The sequence below is a fragment of the Mesoplodon bidens genome, assembly GCF_964165515.1.
Source record: "Mesoplodon bidens genome assembly, chromosome: 9".
In the NCBI taxonomy this organism is placed as follows: Eukaryota; Metazoa; Chordata; class Mammalia; order Artiodactyla; family Ziphiidae; genus Mesoplodon; species Mesoplodon bidens.
In genome coordinates, this window is record NC_138166.1 from 89,414,874 (window position 1) to 89,441,320 (window position 26,447).

Consider the following 26,447-nt stretch of genomic DNA (forward strand, 5'->3'; position numbering starts at 1 on the left):
TAACATGCTTGTATTGCTACTTCCTGATTTTTCAGTATTAAATATTACATTATGCAAATTGAAGATTTAGATTTCTTTCAGCCAGCCTAACCATACATTCCAAGCCCACTTTCCAACCGTCCATCCTAATTTTGGTTAGGTCAAGGGTCACAATTACATTATTATGAAGTTCAAATATTATTTATACACTTCGACCTCCAGCCATGGCAGATTAGATGGGTAAAAGACTAGGGATACCAGCATAAACAACTGGAAAACTAGACAAAATATATGAAATAACTGTTTTCAGACACCAAACAACAGACAGTGAACAGCAGGTCTATGACCTCTGAGAGAAAAGAAAGAAGACAGATGAAAACCACAAGTGTCCCAGTTTTCTGCTCTTCTGGCACTTACTGGACCTTGGCACTGGGTCCAACGGTCACAATGAGCAGAGGGGGACAGTGTTCAAAATTTGAAGAGATTGAGGCAACTGAAATTTATGGGTCAAAATACCACAGAGGGGGAACCAGTACAAAAAGAATTCCAGAAATCTACATACAGGAATCCTGTGGTAGTCAGTTTTCATATCAGCCCTCCTGAAGACACTCCGATAGAGTGAGTGTAAACAATGAATTTAGGGGGGAAATAAAAAAGAACACCAGTCACATGTACTCTTTCAGAATATAGAGGAGGAAACATTTCCTGAAACCAGTATTTCTTTGGTGCCAAATCTAAAAACAACATAAAAGAAAGCCACAGATAAATACCTCTCATGACACAGATGCAAAACTCCTCCTGAAAATATTAGCAAATTGAAAATAAAAAGGATAATACATCATGACCATATGAGATTTACCCTTGGGAGGGAAAGTTGATTAAAAAAATCAACCTAAATCACTGTTTCTACAGAACAAAGGAGATAACACACGATCATCTCAACAGAAGCAGAAAAGGCATTGGATAAAATGCAACACCCACTCGTGATAAAAACTCTCTGTAGGCAAAGAATAAAAGCAAACTTCCTCAACCTGATAAGGACCACCTACAAAAAAACAGTGACATACTTCATAGTGAAATACTCAACGTCTTCTTACTAGGATTGGGAACAAACAAGGATATGTGTTTGTCCCACTTTTATCCAAGGTTATAGTATAGGGCTTACCCACTGCAATAAGGCAAGAAAAACAATTTAAAGAAATAAAGGTTGGAAAGAAATAAAACTGTCTTTATCCACAGAAGATGTGATCATCTATTTAGAAAATCCTAATGAATCTATTTAACAAAAATCAATTATTCTACATAATGACAATGAATAACTGGAAAATGGAATTTTAAAAACAGTATCATGTGCCAAAGCTCAAAAAACACAGGGACTTCCCTGGTGGTCCAGTGGTTGGGATACCACCCTTCCACTGCAGGGGGCACAGGTTTGATCCCTGGTGAGGGAGCTGGGATACCACATGCTGCGTGGCATGGCCAAAAAAAAAAAAAAACCAATCCAAAAAAAATCCCCCCTAAAAAAAAATAGTTATAGGCAAATATAACAAAACATGCTGTACTCTGTACATGAAAACTACAGAACATTGTTTCTGAAATGTTTAAAACCTAGAAAAATGGAAAGATAAAACTTATTCATGACCTATATGAGTTAACATTTTCAAGATGTCATTTTTCCTCAAATTGACCTGCTTATTCAATGCAATCTCAACCAAAATTCCAGTAGGCTTTTTGTACAAAATGACAAGCTAATTAAAAAACTTATTTGTGGAAAGGCTAAGGTTCAGATACACAGAATAAATTCTAAAAAGAATAACAAATTTGAAAGTTTTTATTATAACAGATTTGAAGATTTAGAGTAGTCAAGACAGTATGGTATTGACAAAAAGAGAGACATAATCATCAGTGGATGAGATACAGACTCTAGAAATAGACTGACACATTTATGAGCAACTGATTTTCATGAGAGTCCAAAACCATTCAAAAGTAAAGGGGGGGCTTCCCTGGTGGTGCAGTGGTTGAGAGTCCGCCTGCCGATGCAGGGGACATGGGTTCATGCCCCACTCCGGGAAGATCCCACATGCCACGGAGCGGCTGGGCCCGTGAGCCATGGCCGCTGAGCCTGCGCGTCCGGAGCCTGTGCTACGCAACGGGAGAGGCCACAACAGTGAGAAGCCCGCGTACCACAAAAAAAAAAAAAAAAAAAAAGTAAAGGGGTGGTCTTTTCTACAAAAGATGCAGTAACAACAGGATATCTGTATGGAAAAAAAAATAAATTTCAACCCCTGCTTCATATCTGAGCCATTGCAGCATAATATGATTACTTTTTCTGTACAAGTTTTTGTTTCCCATAGAGTTAATAACTGTGTTTTGTCTGATTAGATCTCCATGTGTTTATTACCAATTCAACCATCAAATTTCCTCCAATTGTTGAAATGGCTTCACAAGACATTTCTCTTTAAAAACACCAAGTATTCTTTCATTTTGATCTTTTTGTAGATATTCCTCTTGGAGCTTTCTGATTTGCCACATTCTGGATTAACTGCCCTCTACAGGTCACATCTTTCATCTTTCCCCATCATCCAAGAAATCCCACTGCTTCTTGCCTATGTTTGATTACCTATTTCCACTATCCTATGTATTTTTTTTCTCTTCTTCATTCCTTTATATTGATGGGGCATATCCTTTACTAAATTCCTGAGAAAGAATGCACAGAAGGTAAAATATTTTTGAGAACTTTCAGGTCTGAAAATGTCTTTTCATAACTCCCTCATACTTAATTAACAGTCAAGCAGATACAGAGTTCTAAAATGAAAATAAATTTCCTTCAGAAGTGTCTTCTAGCTTTAAGACTTGATTTAGAAAAGTCTGAAATGACTGATTCCTGATCTTTCATGTGCAACCTACTTCTTCCTCTTCGGAAACTTGTAGAAGTTCTTTCTCTTTGGTATTTTGACACTTAAAAATAAAAGTTTGTGCCTGGCACTTGATGGGCATTTTTGCTTTTTTGGTGGTTTGTTTTTTTTTTTGTTTGTTTGTTTTTTGAGGTAACACTGGTTTATAACCTTCTGTAAGTTTCATGTGTACAACATTATATTTCTACTTCTGGGTGCCCTACAGCATGCTCACCACCAAAGATTTAGTTTCTATCTGTCACCAAACAGTTGATGTCCTTTATCTATTTCACCTTCCACCCCCCCGCCCCTTCCCCTCTGGTAACCACTACTCTGTTCTCTGTATCTATGTGTTTGTTTTTATTTGGTTTGTTCATTTATTTTGTTTTGTTTGTATATTCCACATATGAGTGAAATCATACAGTATTTGTCTTTCTCCATCTGACTTATTTCACTTAGCATGGACCCTTCAAGGTCCATCCATGCTGTCACAAATGGCAAGATTCCACCTTTTTGATGGCTGAGTAGTATTCCAGTGTGTGGAATACACATCTTTTTTATCAGTTCATCCATTGATGGACACTTAGGTTGTTTTCATATCTTGTTACTGTAAATAATACCACAAGGAACATAACAGTGCATATATCTTTTTGAATTAATGTTTTTGTATTCTTCGGTGCCTTTTTAATCTGAAAATATGTCCTTTGGTTCTGGGAATATTCTTCAATCATATATTATTGAAGACAATTTTCCTCTGTATCATTGTGATCTCTTTCAAGAATACTAACTTATTTGTTATGTGACCTCCTGGACTGATCCTCAAATAAAAGTTATCTCTTCTCTCAAACATTCTCCTTTGCCTTTTTGCACTACTTGTTAAGAGATCATCTCAACTTCATCTTCTAACTCTTTGCTTGAGTTATTTCTGCTATCATATTTTAATTTTCAATAACTGTTTCTTATTCACTGAATTTTTTATACCATACTGTTCTTGTTTCATGGATTCAATATCTTCTATTATTTCTGAGGTAAAAATAATACCCTTGTTGAAGTTTTCATTTCCTTGGCCAGTCTCTAATTTCCATGTGAGCCAATGTTGTATGGTGCTACATCAGTAAACCACCCATGTTCCCACATCTGCTGTTTCCACCAGATATTTTTCTCAGACATGCTGTACTAAAAAGACATGCAAAGGCAGTCTAAGGAATGACCTGCACCTGTTTAGGCAAGCACTAAGGTCCTTTTGACCCCACTAGGCTCAGCCACTAGGACCAAAGAGAAACATTCAACTTCATATGGTTATTTTTTGGGGTTTTTTTTGCAGTACACGGGCCTCTCACTGTTGTGGCCTCTCCTGTTGTGGAGCACAGGCTCCGGACGCGCAGGCTCAGCGGCCATGGCTCACGGGCCCAGCCGCTCCGCGGCATGTGGGATCTTCCCGGACTGGGGCACGAACCCGTGTCCCCTGCATCAGCAGGCGGACTCTCAACCACTGCGTCACCAGGGAAGCCCAACTTCATATGTTTTTAAAACCTGCCTCTCTCTCTGCTTTTCAAAGCTATTAAAACAAAAGAGGCCCTTTCTGCAAACAGACAGGTTTGATCTTGTGAGCCAAAATAAGGAGCTGGCTTCAACTAGCGCCACCTGCATCTCCAAGTTTATTTAAATCATCTCAATTTGACATCTCACAGAACGCCTTCTACAGGCTTCTCCCTGCAGGGTTGGGCTGTATCTAAATTGTAGCTTCATGGTCCTCTCCAGAAACACTTGTGGTTTCCTTCTGTGTTAACACAACCACTGAGGCTGGGCTCCAGAGATGTAAAGATTTGCTGGTCCCTGACTGAGATGGGCAGCTTCATAATTATGTGTGTTCAGCACTCTCTAGCAAAGCTAAGCCAGATTCCAAGACTTTGTGTGTCCTGCACTGTCTGCCTTCCGTGACTCATGCCATGAGACAGGTATGAGCAAAGTCTGGTAGTTAAGAAACTAAGGAGAGGTTCTAAGAGTTGTGGATATTAAGTGGATATTAAGCCAACAAGAAATTAAAAAACAAAGACAAAAACAAAAAAAACTCCTGGTCTGACTATTAACAATAAGTGCCTCAGCTAAAGATTCTAACTTGGAGACCCAAAAGGAGGCTGTCTCATATTTCTTTAATCTGGATTTTTTTTTTCTTTTCCTTCTATAAATGTTGGAGAGCCTTGGTGTTCATCCTTAGACAATCTCTCATTTTTTCCACTGACCCTCTCTGTGATTTCACCCAGTGTCATTAATTTATAAAAATATTCTGGGCTTCCCTGGTGGTGCAGTGGTTGAGAGTCTGCCTGCCGATGCAGGGGACACGGGTTCGTGCCCTGGTCCGGGAAGATCCCACGTGCTGCGGAGTGGCTGGGCCCGTGAGCCATGGCCGCTGAGCCTGTGCGTCCGGAGCCTGTGCTCTGCAGCGGGAGAGGCCACAACAGTGAGAGGCCCGCGTACCGCAAAAAAAAAAAAAAAAATTCTATATATTGATTAACTCCCAAATTTATATCTCCATGCCCAAACCAAACTTGAATATTCACCTGTCTAGTCAATATCTCCTCTCTAATAGGAATCTCAAACTTAACATGTTTAAAACCGAGTTCCTGATCTTCTCAAAAACCCTATTCCTAGAAGATGCAGTCTTCCCCATGTCAGTTAATGGCCATTCTACTTCTAGTTGCTCAGTTCAAAATCTTGCAGTCATCCTCAACTCTTCTCCTTGTATTGGATAGTGGATATTAAATCTGATTAATCTTTGCATGTCTGTAAAATGTTTTATTATGCTTTCAAATCTGAATGAAATTGAGAATTCTTCATTAAAACTTATTTTCACTCAAAAATTTGGAAAAACAAATTTTTCATTTGTGTTCTCTTTTCTATGGTTGTAAAACAAAAACACTGGCATCCGTTTTATTCTTGTTCCTTTGTAATCTATGTATTTTTCTCTCATGGACTTTCAGAACTTTGTCTTTATTCAAGATATTCTAAAATCTCCCAATTATGTAAATAGATGTTGATATTTTTCAGTCATCTTGCTTCATACTTACAGAACCCTTCTAATCTGAGGACATCTGCTTTTCATAGTAATTTTCTTCTATTAGTTCTTTCATTATTTCTTCTGATCCATTCTTAGCTCACTGCTTCTAAAACTTCTCTTAGCAGAGATTAGAACCAGTAGATCTCTCTTTTACATTGCTTAACTTTTCTTTCATGCTTTCTATTTTTTATCTTTCTGCACTATATCCCACAAAAAAATACTCAGCACAATCTTCCAACTTGCTAATTTGCTCTCGAACTGTGTTCATTCTTTTCTTCAACCTATCTACAAGATTGTTTATTTTGAAGATCTGTTTTTTTTTAAAAAGTGTTCCTTCTACATGAATATGTCATTCTCTCTTACCTCTTTGAGAGGTACCAATGACACTTGAAAAGTTTCTTTCTGTTTGCTTACTTATGTTAGATTCTTCTATATACTGATTTTTGTGCTTCCCTTCCATAATGTTGGCTTTCCTGAAATACCTATTGATTCTTGGTTGTTGCACATGTAAGCACTGTCCACCAGTCTATAAAATGCTATTTCTGTTTGCTGCAGGATGTTTTTTTGTGACCACAGAGAGGAAAAACAGCTCAAAGGGGTATGTTAATAGTTCATCTTCTGAGCATAGGAGGTCCTAGTTCCTCCAGGGTATTTCTATCCCCTTTAAGGCTCTGACCTAAATTTATAATCAGTGTTCCAACTAGAGGGCATCTGTATCTGCTACCTGGCATAAAATTGGACTGTTGCTCCAATGCCTCTGTACTCAACCAACCACACTGACAGTTTTCCTAGGATCTTGAAGCACCACTATTATTACCTTTTTTCAACAGTCTTCTCCTGAATATGCTTTGAGTTAACACTTTTTCTTTAAATTGATCCCAATGGCTTCTGCCCTCCAGATTCCTCACACTAAGTCCTCCCAGAAAGGAACCCTTTTACTAACAACCAGCTTTGCTGAAGTCACTCTATTTAGTTTTTAATCTTAATTTTTTTTCTATTTTTTGCTCCACTTTCTAAGGATTTGAGGTGATTCTAGGTAATCCCTTAAAACTGAAATGAATTTCTTTGCCATTTCCTCAAATAGTCTTAGGTTATCCTGAAAGTCACCACTTTCAACATAATAGTTCAATACAATTGTCCTCTAATGGAATGATGGGGAACTGATTTTTAAAATACAACTGAATGTTTTAAAATTCATTAACACAGATTTAAAAAGCTAATGTTATCATGTTCATTTACCTTTCCATTCACATTCTTAAAGTATATGAACTATATAAAAAGATATATATATACATTATAAACACCTACTGTTATCTAACTTATATATATATATATATATAAACTACATTAATTAACATTTAAGTAGAGCTCACCTTTTTTCATTCATATAATATACGTTAACTGCCCACTAGATTTAAAAAAAAAAAAAAAAACTGGACAATGCATTGCCTTCTGAGATATTATTTTTTTTACTAATCTAGGTATCTAAAACACATTTCCAATTCTCAAAATGTGGTAATAATGAACCAAGAGCTCTTTGAATGGGTAAACAAAAAAAAGTTTAAATCATACAAACAGACATTAAGGATAAGGCAAAAAACAGCTATTTGCATTAATCCTTAAGGTGGTAACAAAGTCCTTCAAAACAGAGATGCAGCAATCCTACTCACCCTAATAGGTCACTTACTACACTGTAACTGCTGTATCTGCTTATAAAAACAACAAAACCCAGAATACTATTTTAAAAATCATAGATATTTTAGATTTAGAAAGGATTCAAAGAACCTGCATTTGACCCCCAAACCTACTACCCATTAGTTGATGCCTTCGATAAGTTACTTAAAAGGCCTAGTTTCCTTAAGCATACAATAGGGATAGCACCATCAGCCTAGGATTGTCATAAGCACCAACAAATGAGTAAGTATTACCTTCTAAACCAGTATTTCTCTTTTCATTTTAACTCATGATCTTTTTTAGTAAACATCAAAACTTCTCTACTCTTTTGTACTAGAAAACTAAAGCAAATTTCCCCTCAGATGTAATACTGATTGTGTTTTTCCAATTTCACACCATCCTATCTAAATCTACTGCCTCTCTCTACTCCTAATCCTATTAAACAGCCAGCACCACCAATCTTGTCAATCTCCTCAGATAAGAAAACTAAGGCCAACCAGAGAGGTTATGTGACTTCACCAAGGTCATATACTTAGTTAACAATAAAGCCGAGACTGACTCTCAGGGCCGTGTTCTTTCCACTTCATTAAATCTTAAAAATACAATGCTACACATTATCTCATCTGAGGTTTGTAGATTCTTTTAAATCTACTTACTCATAGGCATGGGGAAAAAAACTAAACACAAAGTTATTTTGGAGTATTTACCTTTCTGCATGCAGGACAAAGCCCATTTTCATCAGTGCGAATTCGATGCCAACAAAATCGGCAAATCTGGTAGCCACAGGTGCAAGGGAAAAAGTTGATATCATCTATCTCCAAGGGCTCCATGCAAAGAGGACATTCCACAGGGTCTTCCTTCACATCAGGACTGCGAGACATCTTCACGTTTATTAAACAGCAGCAAAAGTTTATAATAATTTAAGGGAGAAGGAGGTTCAGCGCTAGGAACTAAACTGTAGAACTTCAAAGACCTGCATAAGAAAAAACAAAATATACTGCTTACTACTGAAAAAAATGGCATATTCAATGATCAAGAACCAAATTTCATAAAAAATTTGAAAAATGTTAATCAGATCAATTTTTGCTATCTCAGAAGATGGAATTCTGTATATTCTTCATGTCAAGATAAAAGGCGTGAGGTTGTTAAATTTTTTGATTCAACAGAAACAGAAAAGAACTTCCTTTTTTTAGCTAAAACATTTAATACTAACCAGTACTAATCACAGTATATTTTAGGGGAATAAATACTATACAGAAACATCTTCACCTTAAAACATACTCTAAACTGTCTTATCTTTCACCTAAAAGCTAGTAGTAATACTGCCACATAACTAAAAGAGTATTATAGTAGTCTAAAATGTCTCCTAATTTACAAAATAAAACTAATGAAGAAGAGCAGTTTCAGTTACCTGTAATTACATGTTAATATCAAACCATTACCACAGAAAACATAAGACCTGAAAAAAATATGCCATAGAACCTAACTGTTTACAATTAAATATGTATTAATATGCCAATGAAAAATTCACTTCTGGGAAAATACACATGTATTAAATAAAATTAAAATATTCTTTTATTATAGAAATGCTACAAAAAGCCTACAGAAAGGGGGAAGAGAACAAATAGACCTCCATGCCTCAAAGTTTTTTTAAAAATTAAATAATTTATCTTTTTAGATTATGGAGAATTGAAAATTTTCAGGCTAAAGTCACCATTAAATTAAAACGCTATGTCAAAATAACGGAGATATTTTGTTTACATAATTTGACAAACTAATTCTAAAGTTTACATGAAAGAGTAAATGCATGAGACGTGCTTTGAAACTTTTGTGGAAGAAATGTGGGGATCTGCACTATCAGATACTGAACTGTACTACAAAGCTACAGTAACAAATAATTTGATATTGGTACAAAAACAGACAAAGGATCAAAGAAACTAAATAGAGAATCTATAAACAGAACGATGAATTAATGAGATTTTAATATTTGATAAAAGGGACATAACAACGGCTTCCCTGGTGGTGCAGTAGTTGAGAATCCACCTGCCAATGCAGAGGACATGGGTTCGAGCCCTGGTCTGAGAAGATCCTACATGCTGCAGAGCAACCGAGCCCGTGTGCCACAGCTACTGAGCCTGCGCTCTAGAGCCCGTGAGCCACAACTACTGAAGCCCATGCGCCTAGAGCCTGTGCTCTGCAACAAGAGAAGCCACCGCAATGAGAAGCCCATGCACCGCAATGAAGAGTAGCCCCTGATCATCACAACTAGAGAAAGCCCATGCACAGCAACGAAGACACAATGCAGCCAAAAATAAATAAATAAATTTATTTTAAAAAGGTGTGGGGGACATAACAAATCAACATGGCAAGGATGGACCCAATTTAAAAGCAGTAACAGGATCCTGGTCTATCCATTTTAAGAAAGAAACAGTATATAGCTATCTCATACTGCAATCAAAATAAATCCCATATGATCTGTCTAAAGAGCTATACATTGAAATAAACTATTAAAGTGTTAGAAGAAAATAGAATTTTAAAAAATCTTGGGATACAGAAAGTCTTCCTAAGCAGAAACAGAAATTCATAAAAGATAGATATGATCAACTTAGCAATGTGAAAAGAAAAAAACAGACAAATTAAAGCAACAGAGTAAAGCAAGCAAGAGTAAAGTATATATTCACTGTATACAAGAGTCACTATCCAGAATATATAAAGAAATCTTACAAGCAATTTTTAAAAAGCAAACAAGTCAAAAGAAAAAATGAGAACAGAATATGATGAGTAGTTCACAAAAGAATTACAAATGATTACAACATATGAAAAGGTGATCAACCTCTTTAGTAAACAGTGAGGTAGCATTTTTCCCCCACCAGCCTGTCAAAGTTAGTCTCCCAGCAAAGTGGAGATTATCAACTGATCTAAGTTCCTCTTTACAAAGCGAAATGGGAGCACAAAGAGTACCTTGCCTTAAATTGCACAGCTATTAAGTGGTGCGGCCTGGATTCATTCCAGGAATTAGCCCCACATCTGTGCTTTTAACCACTCCCTTAAAGCACCTTAGACTTTATCCTACATAAATACTCACACATGTGCACCAAGTACTTTGCTATATGTTTTGCAGCATTGTTCATAAGAGTAGAAAACTGCAAACAATGTTAACTATCCATCAGTTGGCAAATCATTAAGTAAATAATGATATAGCCATAAGGTTGATGTGTGTTGAATCAGAAGATGTCTATTATATAGGATTTTTTAATTTGTAAAAGTAAACTGGAGACTAACGTAAATATATAATTACTTCCACGTAAATATAAAAACTCTATGTGTATATATTTGATTTGTTTCTCGAAGAAAATAAAGCACATTGAAGGTTATACACCAAAACGTTATCCATATCACAAAAGACAAAATGGAGATACTAATTTTATTTTGAAAATCTGTATTATCTGTATTGCTACAACAAACATTTTTGCAATTCAAATGGCCAAACTTAAAAAAAGAAATTATTTTCATCTCTTTTAGGAAAATTCAATCTGACTTTTGTTAATAATTAGAAGAAAAATAAAATGAAATATCTTCTTATGAACCTATAATTATTTCAAAATATAAGTTTTTTAAAAAGAAAAAAATGGTATACGTATTTATAAACAATTCAGGAATCCTGGTCTGCAGACCCAGTTTTGCCACTATCAGTTTCCTCATATATAAAATGAGGGGTTTAATCTTATGGTTACCAGGGGGAAAAGGGGGAGAGGGATAAATTGGGAGATTGGAATTGACATATACACACTACTATGTATAAAATAGATAACTAATAAGGACCTACTGTATAGCACAGGGAACTCTACTCAATACTCTGTAATGACCTATATGGGAAAAGAATCTAAAAAAGAGTGGATATATGTATATGTATAACTGAGTAACTGATCCACTTTGCTGTACAGCAGAAACACAACACTAAATCAACTATACTCTAATAAAAATTCAAAAACAAACAAACAAATAAATAAAATGAGGGGTGTTAAAGACAATGCAAAAGTAAGACTGCCAATTTCAAAGCCCATGTCCTTTCCAATATGGTAAGACAGAAGTTATGATTACTGAAGGCTCAGTTGCATATTCTTCGGTATATAGTGCAAATGTCCTGAAAGTAAAAGTGACATTACTTTTTCAAAAATTTAAATTCTACAGGAAATCTCTACTTCATTATCTAAGTTCTTGTTCTCTATATCACCTGCAACTAATAACACAACACAGTATACATTCTTTTTTTTTTAAGTAACAAGATTTATTACTTACAAATCTCAGAAATGGGGGGGTGTGGAGGGATCACAATGAGCTGGGGGAAGGGAAGTCCTCCACTTCAGGTTAAGAGTGAGCCAGAGACAGAGCAGGGTAGCAAGCATGTGTTGGTTGGGGCAGACTTTTCTTGGGCTCAACTCTAAGCGGTCATTTTTTTTTTTAATAGATCCTTACTGGAGTATAATTGCTTCACAATACTGTGTTAGTTTCTGTTGCACAACAAAGCGAATCAGCCATATGCATACACATGTCCCCATATCCCCTCCCTCTTGAGCCTCCCTTCCAGCCTCCCTATCCCATCCCTCTAGGTCATCGCAGAGCAGAGAGCCGATCTCCCTGTGCTGTGCTGCTGCTTCCCACCAGCCAACTCTTGTACATCCGGTCGTGTATGTATGTCCATGCTACTCTCACTTCGCCCCAGCTTCCCCCTCCCATCCCGTGTCCTCAAGTCCATTCTCTATGTCTACCTCTTTATTCCTGCCCTGCAACTAGGTTCATCAGTACCTTTTTTTCTTTTTTTAGATTCCATATATATGGGTTAGCATACGGTATTTGTTTTTCTCTTTCTGACTTACTTCATTCTGTATGACAGACTCTAGGTCCATCCACCTCACTACAAATAACTCAATTTCATTTCTTTTTATGGCTGAGTAATATTCCACTATATATATGTGCCACATCTTCTTTATCCATTCATCTGTGGATGGACATTTAGGTTGGTTCCATGTCCTGGCTATTGTAAACAGACAACACAGTACAAATTCCGACATACATAAAAATGCTCCTGCATCACCAAAAACCTCCCATGTAGTAAGTGTACAAAATAAAAATCATACACTCAAAATCATGCTCAAAAGTTCCTTATCACTCATAAAGTGCTGTATACATGGTTTCGTACTTAGGACCCTGTTTAAAAGATTTGTATAAAATACACTATAGTGGGATAGGGAGGGTGGGAGGGAGCCTCAAGAGGCAGGAGATATGGGGATATATGTATACATATAGCTGATTCACTTTGTTATACAGCAGAAGCTAACACAACATTGTAAAGCAATTATACTCCAATAAAGATGTTAAAAAAAAAAAAAAAACATTGGGCCACTACTGTATAGCATAGGAAACTCTACTCATTACTCTGTAATGGCCTATATGGGAAAAGTATCTAAAAAAGAATGGGTATATGTATATGTATAACAGATTCACTTTGCTATACACCTGAAACTGACACATTGTAAATCAACTAAACTCCAATAAAAATTAAAAGAAAAGAAAAAAACCACTATAAAATGTCAAGAACTGCAGCTGCTATGGAAAACAGTTTGGTGGTTCCTCAAAAAGTTAAACATGGGGGCTTCCCTGGTGGTGCAGTGGTTGAGAGTCTGCCTGCCGATGCAGGGGACACGGGTTCATGCCCCAGTCCGGGAAGATCCCACACGCCGCGGAGCGGCTGGGCCAGTGAGCCATGGCCACTGAGCCTGCGTGTCCGGAGCCTGTGCTGGGAGAGGCCACAACAGTGAGAGGCCCGTGTACCGCAAAAAAAAAAAAAAAAAAGTTAAACATGGAATTAGCATCTGATCCAGCAATTCCACTTTTGGGGATATACCAAAAGAACTGAAAGGAAGGATTTGAACAGATACTTGTACACAAATATTCATAGCAGAATTATTCACAATACAACCCACGTGTCCATCAACAGATGAATGGATAAACAAAAGATAGTGTATACATACAATGAAATGTTATTCAGCCATAAAAAGAATGAAATTCTGATACATGGTACAATGTGGATGAACCTTAAAAACATTATGTTAAGTAAAATAAGCCAGTCACAAAACACAAAAACTGTATGATTCCACTGATACAAGGTAACTAGAATAGGCAATTCATTGACACAGAAAGCAGAACAGAGGCTGGGAGGGGGAGGGAGAATGGGAAGTTTTTGTTTAGTAAGTACAGAGTTTCCATTTGGGATGATAAAAGGATTTTAGAAATAGAAAGTGGTGATGGTTATGCAACACTGTGAATGTACTTAATGCCACTGAATTGTACGCTTAAAAATACTTAAAATGACAAGTTTTACGTTACAAATATTTTACAAAATTAAAAATGAAAATATAACTATACACACTTAAATGAAATATGTAATAAACAGCACTTTCGAAAAAACTTAAGTATTTGGTTGCTTTATTTAATTAATCCTTTAATTTTCTGCCAATGTGGCAGTGAATTTGTGATAAGTTAAATGTGTGTATGATGCAATTCCACTGAATAGTTACATAGAAATTACATTCCTGAATACATTATACACCCCAAATTATATGTACACTATAATTACACATAAGAGAAAAGCTATTTATAGATATGAAATATACACACACACACTTGGAATGGTAACTAGAAAAGCATCTTAAGTTTCCATAAAAACCATAAATTCAATATATACATATAACTATAAAATAACATTTTTTAAAAACCTATAATAAATTTACATACAACACCACACAGCTTATATTTTACTTAGCCAATGTTTTATAACTAGAAATTCTTGTTTCTTTAACAATCAGTCCATTCTCAATAGAATGGAAGCTCCAGGAAAGAAGTTAACTGGTGCATCACATTTACGATGATATACCAGGCAGCTACAACATGACTGGGGGTAAATAGTAAGCACTCACGTATTTGATGAATGAATAATAAATAAAAGGAGGAATGAATTATTTGTTATATGTCAGTTTTGACTGACAACACTCTTCAAAAGTAGGAAATAATGCTCCAACGGTTGTTCACTGTTTCTGTATTAGGCATATACTTCACAAAGCATGTTACTCATATAAACTACACAAAGGCAAAAACAGATTGAACAGTAGCTATGAACAGTTTGCAAGTGAAAGAGCAAGGTAAGTCAACTGACTAAATATCAGCACCAACACCTCTTCGCCTGTTTAAATTAAATACCAAAATACCAGTATACATATACCATGAATGTACATTTACAATGGAACTTAAGACTGCCTATATACCCAAGTTAGGAAGGCAGGAAAGCTTATTCATTTTCCCATAGAAATAAACATCTCATTTAGACATTTTCTCATAGAAAAAAAATCTACCTAAGAATTTAAAGTCTCTCTCATAAAAGGTTAAGCTGCAGTTATACAAAAAAATCGATTATGTGGGGCTGCTTTCTACCTCCCCACCAATTTGTTCTTTATTTAGTAACTTATTTGTACTTTATATTCTTTTTTTTTTTTTTTGGCCACTGCGTGGCTTGTGGGATCTTAGTTCCCCAGCCAGGAACTGAACCCAGCCCCTGGCAGTGAAAGCACCAAGTCCTAACCGCTGGACCGCCAGGGAATTCCCTGTACTTTATATTCTTAAGATGTAAATAAAAATCAGCATACAAGTCATCTCACATAATATATCATATCCCCTAAGTATCTTTTTCAGGAGAAGGGGTAGATACGGGTGGAAGGAGACAAACAATGTTTTTCCAATAGAAAGCAACCTCCATGAGGACAGAGATTGTTTCACTTGTTAGCGTATCCAAAAATCCTAGAAGAGTTCTGGCAGAGAGCAAACACTTAACAAACATGTGTCAAATGGAAGGAAAACAAGAAAGAAGGGATGGAGGAAGGAAGGGAGTGAAGGAAAGGGAAGTACCTATTCATTCATCCATAAATGTGTACGCACATATTGTAAGAGTCACTGAACAAAACTGTGCTAATCTTTACAAGTCTACATGTAGCAAATGCACATTAGACATAGTAATAGACTTTTGTGAACACCTCACTGAAAAGGCAAAGGCTTTTCTATTTTCTTATGATGTAACACTACTAAAAAAAGTAATTTCTAATTTGCATGTAGTATTCATTTGCATAGTTAGAGCAATGTGATGTTGATTTGGGAGAGTTGTTCAACAAAATCCACCGATTTATCAGCTGTACAAAGACAACAAAGATGACAAACCATTTAAATCAAAGCCATAAAGAAACGCAACTGCTGCATACAAATATATTTTCAAAAACCTAACACTATGAAAATATAAATGTATAAAAAAAATTGAAGATGATCATTTTGTGAAAAATCAATTTTAAAGAAAAAAGGCTTGTGACAACTTTCCTTTAAATAAAAATGTTTTCAAACACATTTAAAATGGTTCAAGTAAAAATATCTAATTCAAGCCAATTTGGTAAAGATCTCTACTATGAAAAGCATAGTAGGCAGAACTTAACAATGATTAGTCTTTTAAAGGGGGAGAGAGTTTAAAAAAAAATACATTTAGGCTCTCTAATCAAGAAAGTTAACTGGTTATTCTAATTGTACCCAGTATACCAATAACATTACTTATTATTCTCTCTAGGTAAAAAGTTTTAACTTTATTAGAAAACTTAGATGGCTGACCACTGAAGGTTTTTGCCATCTAAAAGTTCGTTTTTACCTTCATTCACTCAGTGATTCAATAAATAGTTATTAAGCCCTTGTTTCAAATTCTAGTCTAGGTTTTTGGGATACTTTAGTGACCCTAACAGGCAAATATCTCTACCTTTGTTTCCTGTTCTAATTAAAAATCTAAATAAAAATCATAGTAAGTCAGTAAATTAAGTATGATAAAAGGTGAGAGAAGGTACCAGAGTCAGGCTGCAATTTAAATGGGCCAGTTGGAGTAGATTTCATTGAAAAGGTAACATTTAACAGAGGAACCTGAGTAAGCCATGCATACACTGAGAACAGACCAGGCAAGGAAAAAATCAGTAGAGAGACCCCAAGAAGGGAAACTGCCTGAAATGCTTGAAGAACAGCAAATTCAGAGTGGTTAGAGTAGAATAAGCGAGGGGAAGAACAATTTGAGATAAGGTCAGAGCGACGTGAAGGTCCAGGAACTGGCAAGGGTTCATCATCGGCCATTGGAATAGCTTTGGCTTTCTTTGCGAAATACATGAAGAGGACCCGAGAGTTTTAGAGAGAGAAATGGCGTGGATTTGACTTATATTTTCAAAAGATCTCCCTGGGTTCCACTTCCAGCGTGACAGTGTAAGGAGCTCCGTGAGCTCATTCCCCAGCAAAACTGCTGAAAACTATTTAAAACCAATCATTTAAACTATCCAGAAATGATGCTAAGAGCATAAGGCAAATGAAGAAATGCGTATTCAAGAAAATCTACTAAAACTCAGGAAAAACAACAATACTATGTGGTATCTGACTAAAAACTGTTCCCTCTCTCCTTCCCTCCCTCTTCTCAGTTCAGTGAGCCTCAAACTTCACTCCAGGCTGGCGCTGCCAAGAACACAGGGTTACCACTCAGAGAGCCATCTTCCTAGGAGGGGCAGGACATTAGCATCTCTCATCCTGCCCAAAGCTACCTGATGCTGAAGCTAAAGTTCCACGTCAAGTGCAGCCGATAGATGAGGGCTCCCCTCTTCCACCCAACTGCCACTCATGGGAAAGAAGACCTATGCTGCTGCTGCATGTTGAAAATACTATGACCCAGACCGCCCTCCAACCACCTACTTCATAAAGCTGAGGTCCTGCACCAGGAAAGGCAAGATAAGACTTGAGGTTACTGTATACCCCTCCAATGAGTGCTCAGTTACTAAACTGGGAGTGTCACACAGAGAAAAAAGTGCACCACTGCCTCCCCTACTCAATGCCAGAGCTTAGCCAGAGATTTTAACATGAAGGTAAAGCAGGTCTTAAAACAGCTCTGAATCTCTTCGCCAAAAACTGGCTTCATTTGTAATGGTGTCTGAAGTCCAAACCTAAGCACAATCTCAGAATCATGAAGGTTGTAGTGAAAGACAACTGGGAGGAGAGTCAGACACAGGCTGAACTGTAAACCAGCTACTTTACAGGAAAGAATAAGGAGAATCAGGTTCTTAACTGCTGGTATGAACCCTCCTGGGGTCAGAACAAATTTCAAGGTCTGACCTCAAGAACTATGCCTTCAAGTGAGCTCAATATTCTTTTTCAATCAGGCTGAGAAGCAATTTATGTCCTAGGGCATTGTTGAGCAGTCAGAGGGCAATTTGCGGAGTTTAACATCTGGGTGTGGTCAATGAAAGAGACAGTGGAAGAGGGCCCTGTCCAAAACAGTATCATTCCAGGATGCATGTGGACATACCCAAATCTGCACACCCCAGGGACACCAACAGATGCTTAACACTGCAAGAGGGAAACAGACTTCACTAAATTAATCCACCCAGTCACTAAACAAATAAGCAAATAAGAATAACAAACCCTGGGAAGGGCAGGAGGAGACTAGTACCCAGACTTGCTATAATATTATATAAAATGTCCAGTTTCCAACCAGAAATTACAACTGTGCAAAGAAACAAGAAAGTATAGCCCGTACGCCAGGAAAAAAACAGGCAACAGAAACTGCCTGTGAGAGCCACCAGATGTTGGATTTAACAGACAAAGACTTCAAAGGAGCCATTTTAAGTATGTTCAAAAAACTAAAGGGAACCATAATTAAAGAAGTAATATATAATGACAATGTCACATCAAATAGAGAATTTCAATAAAGAGATAGATGCTATTTTTTTAATGGAAATTCTGGAGTTAGAAGTACAATGACTGAAATTAAAAAGTCACTAGAGGGGCTCAAAGCCTGTACATGTAGACTGGCAGAAGAATGAATTGGTGAAAGAGAAGATAGATCAATAGAGATTAAGCAATCCAAAGAACAGAGAGGGGAAAAAATGAAGAAAAATGAACAGAGCTTCAGAGAAATGTAAAACACCATTAAGCACGTCAACATACACATCATGGGAATACCAGAAGGAGAGAAAAGGAAAAGAAGAAACATATTTGAAGAAACAATGGTATAAAAATGAAGAACTATAGCTACACAACAAAGATGAATCCCAGAAATACAGTACTGAACAAGGAAGCAAGAAGTAGAATATAACCATGCTCATACAAATTTCAACAGATAAAAGAAAACTTTTAGAGGTGCACATAAGGTGATAAAAAGTCAGGACAGCGATTGCCTCTGGGTGAAAGGGAGAGGGTTATGAAGAGGTGAACAGGAAGACGTGTGTATGCTTGGCGGGGGATGGGGTGTATGTGTTCTGAAGTACTTGAAATATTCTATTTTTTTATTCAAGTATAGTTGATTTACAATGTTGTTAGTTTCTGCTGTTCAGCAAAGTGATTCAGTTATACATATGTATACATTCTTTTTTATATTCTTTCCCATTATGGTTTATCACAGGATATTGAATATAGTTCCCTGTGTTATACAGTAGGACCTTGTTGTTTATCCATTCTATATGTAACCGTTTGCATCTGCTAATCCCAAACTCCCAATCCATCCCTCCCCCACTCCCCTCTCCCTCAGCAACCACAAGGCTGTTCTCTATGTCTGCAAGTCTATTTGTTTTGTAGATGGGCTCATTTGTGTCATATTTTAGATTCCACATACAAGTGATATCATATGGTATGTCTTTCTCTTTCTGACTTACTTCACTTAGTATGACAACCTCTAGCTGCATCCATGTTGCTGCAAATGGCATTATTTCATTCTTTGTTATGGCTTAGTATATTCCATTGTGTATATATATATGTACCACACCTTCTTTATCCATTCATCTGTTGATGGACATTTAGGTTGTTTCCATGTCTTGGCTATTGTAAATAGTGCTGTTGTGAACATAGGGGGTGCATGTATCTTTCTGAATTATAATTTTGTCCAAATATATGCCCAGGAGTGGGACTGCTGGACCATAAGGCAACTCTATTTTTAGTTTCTTGAGGAACCTTCTTATTGTTTTCCATAGTGGCTGCACCAACTTACATTACTACCAACAGTGTAGGAGGATTCCCTTTCTCTAAATCCTCTCCAACACTTGTTCATAGACTTTTTTTTTTTTTTTTTTTTTTTTGCTGTACGCGGGCCTCTCACTGCTGTGGCCTCTCCCGTTGCGGAGCACAGGCTCCGGACACACAGGCTCCGCGGCCATGGCTCGCGGGCCCAGCCGCTCCGCGGCATGTGGGATCTTCCGGGATAGGGGCACGAACCCGTGTCCCCTGCATCGGCAGGCGGACTCTCAACCACTGCGCCACCAGGGAAACCCAAGACTTTTTAATGATGGCTATTCTGACCAGTGTGAGGTGGTACCTCATTGTAGTTCTGATTTGCATTTCTCTAATAATTAGCGATGTTGAGGATCCTTTCATGTGCCTGTTGGTCATGGGTATGCCTTCTTTGGAAAAATGTCTATTTAGGTCTTGTGCCCATTTTTCAATTGGGTTGTTTTGTTGTTGTTGTTTTTGAGATATGTGAGCTGTTTTTATATTTTGGAAATTAAGCCCTGTCAGTCGCATCATTTGCAAACATTTTCTCCCAGTCTGTAGGTTGTCTTTTTATTTTGTTTATGTTGTCTTTTGCTGTACAGAAGCTTGTAAGTTTGATTAGGTCCCATTTGTTTATTTTTGCTTTTGTTTCTATTGCCTTGGGAGACTGACCTAAGAAAACATTGGTACGATTTATGTCAGAGGATGTTTTGCCTACGTTTTCTTCTTGGATTTTTATGGTGTCATGCCTTATATTTAAGTCTTTAGGCCATTTTGAATTTATTTTTGTGTATGGTATGAAGGTATGTTCTAACTTCACTGATTTACATGTGGCTGTCCAACTTTTCCAACACAACTTGTTGAAGAGATTGTCTTTTTCCATTGTAAATTCTTGCCTCCTTTGTCCAAGACTAATTGACCATAGGTGTGTGGTTTATTCTGGGCTCTCTATTCTGTTCCACTGATCCACATGTCTGTTTTTGTGCTAATACCACACTGTTTTGATTACTGTAGCTTTGTAGTATTGTTCAAAGTCTGGGAGGGTAATGCCTCCTGCTTTTGGGAATTCTGAGTCTTTTATGGCTGCATGTAAATTTTAGGATTATTTGTTCTAGTTCTGTGGAAAACATCATGGGTATTTTTGATAGGGATCACATTAATCTGTAGATTGCTTTGGGTAGTATGGCCATTTTAACAATATTAATTCCTCCAATCCAAGAGCATGGGATTTGACTTTGCTCACCTTCTTTGACTCACCTTCAATGAAATATTCTATTTTAGACCTGGGAAATGGTTACAAAGATGTTTTTTATATAATTAAAGTCTACATGTTTTACATGTACATGTTTTATGTTTCCGAATATACAGTTCTTACTTTTTTCAAAGTCTTACAAGGAAAAGATAATAGCTGCAATTTTCCCAGAATGGTTAAAAATAACCCCCTGCCCCAGAAAGCACAACATACCCAAGTGAGATCAATAAATTCACACCCAGACACAAGACAGTAAAACTGCAGAACACTAAAGGCAACAAGAATCTCAAAAGCAAACATTTAAAAAGAACCCTTCACCCAATGAAATGATAATTAGACTTTACAGCAGATTTCTCAATAGCAACAAGTGAAGCCAGAAGGCAAAGACAATATTCAAGATTCTGAGAGAAAATTACTGTCAACCTACAGTTGTGCTCCTTGAAAACAATAACCCTTAAGAATGAAAGTAAATGATAAAACAACATTTTTTGAGATAATCGAGCTTTTCACATGATTAGAAGACATTAGTTAAATATGATAGTAGTATTGTGTTTATTTTGTTAAAAAGCTCCTCTAGAGGAGATACATTCTAAAGTATTTACAGACTTCATGGTATGATATCTTAGCAGGAAAGGAGCACAGAATGGGGAAGTGATGAAATTAGAATAGCAAAAGTCCGTAACTACAGAAACTGAGGGATGGAAATAATTGGGTTTAATCACACTATTTGGTCTACTTTCACATATGCTTAAAATTTTCCATGATAAAAATAACTGATTTTAAAATAAGGCTAAATTAAAATCAAAACAAATAAACAAAAATAGAGACAGTTTACCAGTAAGAGACATCCATTAAAGGAATTTGTGAAGATATTCTTCAGGAAGAAGGAAAATGATCTCAGAAGAACAGTCAGAGATTAAAGAAGATGGTGAGGAAAGAATATAGTAAAAATATATGTAAATTGAATATTTCTATAGAATATTCTATTTCTGTATAAAATAATATAACTTGTTGGATTTAACAAGGATAAAATAAAACATTAAACAACAATAACATGCCAGTTGAGAGAGGACTGATATAAGATAAACTGCTATAAGATCCAACTTTAAGAGCAATACAAATAGTAAAATTTCAAGGATAACCACATATTCTCTGAGATCTACTAATTGCACTTCCTTTTATCTTTTTTAGAGAAACCAGTGCACATTTTAATGAGGCACCATGTACAAATAGTTCCAGCACTGTTTGTAACAGCAAAAAAAACTGGAAACCTAAATGTCCATCAAGGAATTCCCTGGCGGTCCAGTGGTTAGGACTCCGTGCTTCCACTGCAGGGGGCACGGGTTTGACCCCTTGTCAGGGAACTAAGATTCCGCATGCCACAGTGAGGCCACACACACAAAAGAAGTCCATCAATAGGAAATGGCAAACTTATGGCATATCAACAAAATGAAATACTACAGCAATTTAAAAGACTAAGGTAGATCTGTACATACAAACATACTGAATGAAAAAAGCTAATTGCAGGTACTATACGAGTTTTTACATTAAAAAAGAAACCATATGTTTTCTTTATATACAAACATACAGATGGTCTTCAACTTATGATTGTTCAACTTGCAACTTTATCGTGATGCAAAAGCGATATGTGTTCGGAGAAGACAAAACATACTTCGAATTCTGAATTCTGATCTTATCCCAGGCTAGCGATATGCAGTACAATACTCTCCTGTGATGCTGGGTAGCGGCAGTGAGCCGCAACTCCCAGTCAGCCACGTGTCCCAGTTAGCCACACCATCAGAAGGGTAAACAACCGATACACTTAAACCATTCTGTACCCAGATAACCATTCTGTTTCTCGCTTTCAGTACAGTATTCAATAAATTACATGAGATATTCAACACTTTATTATAAAAAAGGTTTTGTTAGGTGTTTTTGCCCAACTGTATGCTAATATAAGTGTTCTGAGCACATTTAAGGTAAGCTAGGCTATGCTATAATGTTCGGCATGTTAGATGTACTAAATGCACTTTTGACTGACAAGATTTTCAACTTACTGGAATATAATCCCATAATAAGTTGAGGAAAATATATAATTTTATATGCAAAATCACAGAAAAAAATTAAACACAAGGTGATAATAGTGGCTACACCTATGAAACAATGAAGAAAATGGGATGGATTGGAAAGTTGAGCCTTGTCTATGACTTTTGTAAAGACAGACTATATTTATGTATTTCTCTATAACAACAAATTAATTTTTAAAAATAACTTTAAGGACATTAAACTTTGAATTCTTTCCGTTTAAAGATTGTGTCTATTGTGTTCAACATTGTACCATGGGCAAATGTAGAGCAAATAATAGGTTCCCACAACTGGGAGAGGTGGAGGGAGATATGGAAGAGTGACTCAAAAGAAATATACCAAAGTACCAGACTTTTATCACTTAGTAGAGCAGTTATAAGTAGCTTCTTTTCTTCCTTTTATTTTCTTCTATTTCCCAATTTTTAGAAAATAAACATTTATATTTACAATGGGAAAAGCTATTTTAAATTAGTTAAAAACTAGGTACTATTGACAAATAAAAAGAAACAAGTGATGAGATGAAAAAACTTTTAAATGTATAATTAGAGAATTAGCATTAATGTGTTTCCTATTAACTTAATGCTCTCTCAGAAGAAGGCTAGGAGTATAAAAAATTAAAGGCCTGATGAAGGTCTTATTAATAAGATAAAATCAAATCTGTATAAAATCAAAGCAGAGACTAATTAATGTGCCAATTAATTCTCTGCCATACTTGGGCAGGTTGTCAACAGAAGTAGTTGCCTACATCAATGTATTTTCAATTCAGGAAAAAGAACAGATCTATTTGGGGGAAAGTGCCTGGTAGAAGTGTATGCCTATTTTATAGAGTTTTTAAGAACTGACCCAGAGACTATCTGAAACAAATGCATCCAGCTACCAAAAGCTTAAAACCCTCCAAGTCACTCTGGACCTATTAAATTAGTTCTTTTAGAGAGGCTTCTGTATATCAATTTACAATATACCAGTAGTAACAGATAAGATAGAAAAAAATTAATCCAAGGAGAAATACAAAACTGAAGTGCAAGGGCCAGTATCATCCTCTCAGAATTAAAAAATAAAAAAATAATAATGTTTATTAGCATGGTTAAGTGTGACCTTTTCTTTACCCAAATCTAGATTCTACCAGCTCCTCAATTCTGATCCCAGATCACATGGTGCCAATCAAATGCTCCTCTTCCACCATGAGATCATTTCCAATTCAACCATCCCTAAGTTCTTTTATCCTGCCAGCACTTTGGTGTTCCCACTTCATGTCATGCACCGACTAATAAGGAAGTACATCCTTTCAATTTTTTGTCTGGGTGAGACGTAGAAGGGTACAGTAGACAGGAAAGATATGAGATAATCTGGTTTAAAAGTGCCTTTTAAATGGAAAAAAATGAATTTTAAACATTAATGCTAAACAAATACAGGAATCAAGCTTACATATGAATACTCCCAGAATTGCTAAACTAGGGGTCAGCAAATATTTTTTGTCAAAGGCTAAATGCTAAATATTTTACACTTTGTGAGCCATACACACTTGCAGTTACTCAACTCTGATGCTGAAATGCAAAGGCGGTTACAGACAATACTTAAATAAATGAGTGTGACTGTGTTCCAATAAAACTTTATTTATGGACACTAAAATCTGAATTTCATCTAATTTTCCCATATCACAAAATACTCTTCTTAATTTTTTCAACCACCTGAAAATTTAAAAACCATTCCCTTAGACCTTACAAAAATAAGCATCATGGACTCCTGCTCTAAACTAACATGGAAACCTCACAAATTTGAACATGAGTCTATGAGTCTAAGTCTTGGACTGCTTTCAAATCTATTTCTCTCAACCTTCTCCCTGAGGAAATCTTTTTCATATTTTATTAGGCAAATGATTTCTCTCCACTCTAAGCATTTACTTTTACATGTCCTGCTGAGTTGGCCCTAGCATAATGTGAAAAAGAAACTACTAGCCTTATTTTTTTTTTTTTTTTTTTTTTTGGCTGCATGTGGGCCTCTCACTGTTGTGGCCTCTCCCGTTGCGGAGCACAGGCTCCGGACGCGCAGGCTCAGCGGTCCTCATGGCCGCTGAGCCTGCGCGTCCGGAGCCTGTGCTCCGCAACGGGAGAGGCCACAACAGTGAGAGGCCCGCGTACCACAAAAAAAAAAAAAAAAAATTCTTTCTGCGTCTTTATACTCGTAACTATAAAATTTCACAAACTTGAAATAATTCGGGGACACAGCCTTGTTTTTCAATTAGACAAAATTCAGGAAATAAATACAGTAACTGAGAAATACTGACATGAAATACTTACCTACCACATGACAACTACAATGAAACCAAGATCATTCTCAACAATACATGTTGAAGCATTAAGTAAAACTGTCCCTAGTGATGTTAACCAACACTTACTAAACGTTTACAAAATGTTCCTGATGTTGAGGGCCCCAGTAAAATTCTAAAAACTCATACTATCTGTATATAAAAATACAAAGAGTGAGAAAATTATCTAGAAGTTTAGAATTGGGTGAAGTTTCATATTTCATAGAAGGAAGAAATTCTGTTGGGGGTGCAAAAAGGAGTAATAATGAAAATAAAATATGAATACCGAAAAATGCAAGAGCAAAGAAAGTAAAGGTATGGAAGTGAGATAAAAAAATTACTAGAGTCTAAGTTATGTTTTAACAAGAAAGGAGAATAGCCAAAGGTAGCCTACTGAGTTTAGCATCACAAAGGAAGCAGCTGGGTTTTATTAAAGAGAAAACAGTTTATATGAATAACAGTGGTGAGGGATGCAAGGAGAAAGAGGGAATAAAAAAGAAAATAATCAAAATAGAACATTAAAATTAAGTCACCATTTAGTTACAATCCACCTCCAATCATTTTTGCAATAGAGTTGTAGTCATTATATAGAAGTATGCAACCATTACCTTCCAATTATTGTAAAAATCACAGTATACCTATTAAGGGGAAAGTTTAAGAATCAAGCTGGTAATATCAATAATATGCATGCATAATAAACTGCTGTAGATAACTGTAAACTCTGTTACTACATTTATAACCTGTGAAAGGGTCTAACTTTTGATAATGGCTAGAACTTCAGCACTTATCCACCAATTTGGGGGACGAGGCAAATTACAGTAAACTGTTTGGAACACCTACAATGCTTCTAGAAGCTTTAATGCACAAAATAAGAATTGTTTTTAAAAAAGAAAATTCTGCTTTAAAGCAACAGAAATGTATAAGAATACATTAACCAAGCAGAAATCTACATCGAACTAAGAATCAGAGAAGAACTAGCTTGAAGCTTCTGAGTAGCAACCTAGACTACAACCTACTAGGTGAAAAAAAATTGCTCAAGTAGCAAAATTAGCTTTATAAGATTATGTCTCCTAAACAGAGACTAATAAGCAAATTAGCCTTACAGTA

At 36.3% G+C, this 26,447-nt stretch overlaps 1 protein-coding gene across 6 annotated transcripts in view; it reads right to left on the reverse strand.

Moving 5' to 3' along the window:
• The window catches only part of CNOT4 (CCR4-NOT transcription complex subunit 4), a 141,726-nt gene that overhangs the window by 70,770 nt on the left and 44,509 nt on the right, over positions 1-26,447 (reverse strand). For all 6 annotated transcript variants that reach the window (XM_081243816.1, XM_081243815.1, XM_081243818.1 and 3 more), the window contains exon 2: positions 8,313-8,578. In XM_081243816.1, the coding sequence (XP_081099942.1) occupies positions 8,313-8,486 (174 nt within the window). In that variant the 5' untranslated portion in view covers positions 8,487-8,578. The remainder of the gene's footprint in view (positions 1-8,312; positions 8,579-26,447) is intronic.